Here is a 2,059-nt window from a genome sequence, read left to right on the forward strand (position 1 = left end):
CATTTACATCTGCAGATTATTATTATCATTATTTGAAGGTCGAACTTTTACACTGACATTAAATTATAACTCAAAAAAGTTGGTGACAAAAACAAAAAAGAGTCTTATAATAAACACAGTTTGTCATAAACAAGAAGTATAAATGTTAATGTTAGGTTTCTGAATGGAAAAATGTATCTCCGTTAAAACCAACTGTTGGTGTTTGACAAAAAAAAAAGCTTTCACATCGCTTGGCTTCATCAGTAAATGTCCAGCACGTGAACGTTGTGCTCACTGTTATGTAGCTTATATACAAGATAATGAATGAATCTTCAAGCTCAACATTTGTGGTTAGATTCACAAACATACCATGTTTATGCTGAACACAGATAATAATAAGAAAATACACACATATTAGAAAAAAGTTTTTCATCAGTAAGTGCCTTTATTTGCAGATTCAATATAAATATAAATCATCGTACAACAATATAAAAAATATGTTTCTCTCATTCATTGTAATTAAATTAAAACATATATTATCACTTGTGAAAAAAACAACAAAAATAAATACATGATTGCCAGTTTCCTGAATTACAAAAATTAAATTATCAACATGATAAAACTATTTACAACATTGAATACAATATCTGTACAGCATAAGCTCACACGGTGCTCACGTATTTCTTCGCAATGCGCCTTCAAGTGCACATTTAACATAGTCTTCACATTTACAATGTGCGTGTCAGTCGGAGGGAGTCTGGTGGTTCCCTTCAAACCACCATGCCGAAAGGAGGCTCGTTTTCAATGTTTGTGAGGCCCGGTTTGTTGTGCAGTTTTCGGGGGTCCTCCGGTGTCCAGACCTTGGCAGTGCGGATGATGTTCTGCTCCCGGAGTTGCTTCTCATCCGACCAGGACAGAGAGTGACCGGCCAGGGGAGGCAGGCCGTAGTCCGGGTCGCTGGGGGAGGGAGACCCTGAAGAGAGAAAACAATGAGAGAATTAGTGTTAAGCTTGTTTTTTTTCTTCTTCTTCTTTTTTGTTTTCAGCCTGCTCGCAAAAAAGCAGCATTTAGAGGTGTGCTCTAAGTGGACCTACTTGTTCCTCTGTGGCAAATGATGACCTTCTTGGGCTGCACGTGTGACTCGCTGCTGGAGTTTCTGATGGGCAGGTCGGACTGCACGAGCTCGGCGAGGAAGTTGATGTAGCCGATGGCGAGCCGCAGCGTGTCCACTTTGGACAGCCTCTTCTCGTAGGGCAGGGTCGGGATGTGGGTGCGAAGCCCCTCGAACGCGTCGTTGATGGACTGCATTCTCCGCCGCTCCCGAACGTTGGCCGCCTGCCGTAGGTGCTGCATCTCCGGCTCGGACCTCATCCGCCGCCGCCGCTTCAGCAGCGGCCCGCCGTGGTGGCCCATCCGCGGGGACAGGTCTGGGGTGCTGTCGGCGCAGCCGTACGAGAACGTGGAGGACGAGGAGGAGAAGGACAGGTTGCCGATGTCGTAGTCCCCATCGTGCGGCGCCGCTCTGCCGCCCGCGTCTTTGCCGTAATAGTCTTGGAAGTGGCTGGCGAGGAAGTCGACGTCGTCATCCAAGAAGTCATCAGTGTCCAAGTGTCTGTCCCTGGATGACTGGTCGGTGAAGAAGTCGTCGTCGTCGAAATAAGGAGGGGAGGAGAAAGAGTCGAGTCCGGAGAACGGGTCCAGCACGCTGTCCATCTTTGTCCTCTCTCTGTCCCGTTGTCGCGGTAAACAATGACACACTGTGTTCGTCTTTTATCACCTCTGCGTTCGCTGCTCGCGGTCAACAGTTAGTTTTAGTTGAAGAACCGGCACGCGAGGATTCTTTATAGCGACATCCATAGTCGCGTGCCGCTTGCCGGGATTGCCAACCAATCACGGCTCTGTCCGCGAGGCGCACCTCGAGATAAGTCCCCCTCCCCTCCCCTCCCAGACACCACGCCCCCTGTGTCCCCGCTGTCCGGGGTTGAAGTAACATCTCAACTGCGCTGACACCGGCCGTTCTGCTGTACCAGACTCCGTTTACAAGTTTCTCTGACAGGTTTAGATTAATTGCTCCCCCGAA

General features: G+C 47.8%; 1 protein-coding gene across 1 annotated transcript; it reads right to left on the bottom strand.

Annotated features, from left to right (window-relative positions):
* Nucleotides 1-426: 426 nt before the first annotated feature.
* On the bottom strand, nucleotides 427-1,775 carry ptf1a (pancreas associated transcription factor 1a). Its single transcript, XM_068701472.1, has 2 exons — nucleotides 1,074-1,775; nucleotides 427-952 (listed from the first exon to the last, which is right to left on the bottom strand). The coding sequence occupies exons 1-2, from the start codon at nucleotides 1,690-1,692 to the stop codon at nucleotides 750-752; spliced, it is 822 nt and encodes a 273-aa protein (XP_068557573.1). The 5' UTR covers nucleotides 1,693-1,775; the 3' UTR covers nucleotides 427-749.
* Nucleotides 1,776-2,059: the final 284 nt, after the last annotated feature.

The sequence above is a fragment of the Cebidichthys violaceus genome, unplaced genomic scaffold (assembly GCF_023349555.1).
Source record: "Cebidichthys violaceus isolate CVI_PGR_0920_01 unplaced genomic scaffold, fCebVio1.0.p SCAF_8, whole genome shotgun sequence".
NCBI lineage: Eukaryota > Metazoa > Chordata > Actinopteri > Perciformes > Stichaeidae > Cebidichthys > Cebidichthys violaceus.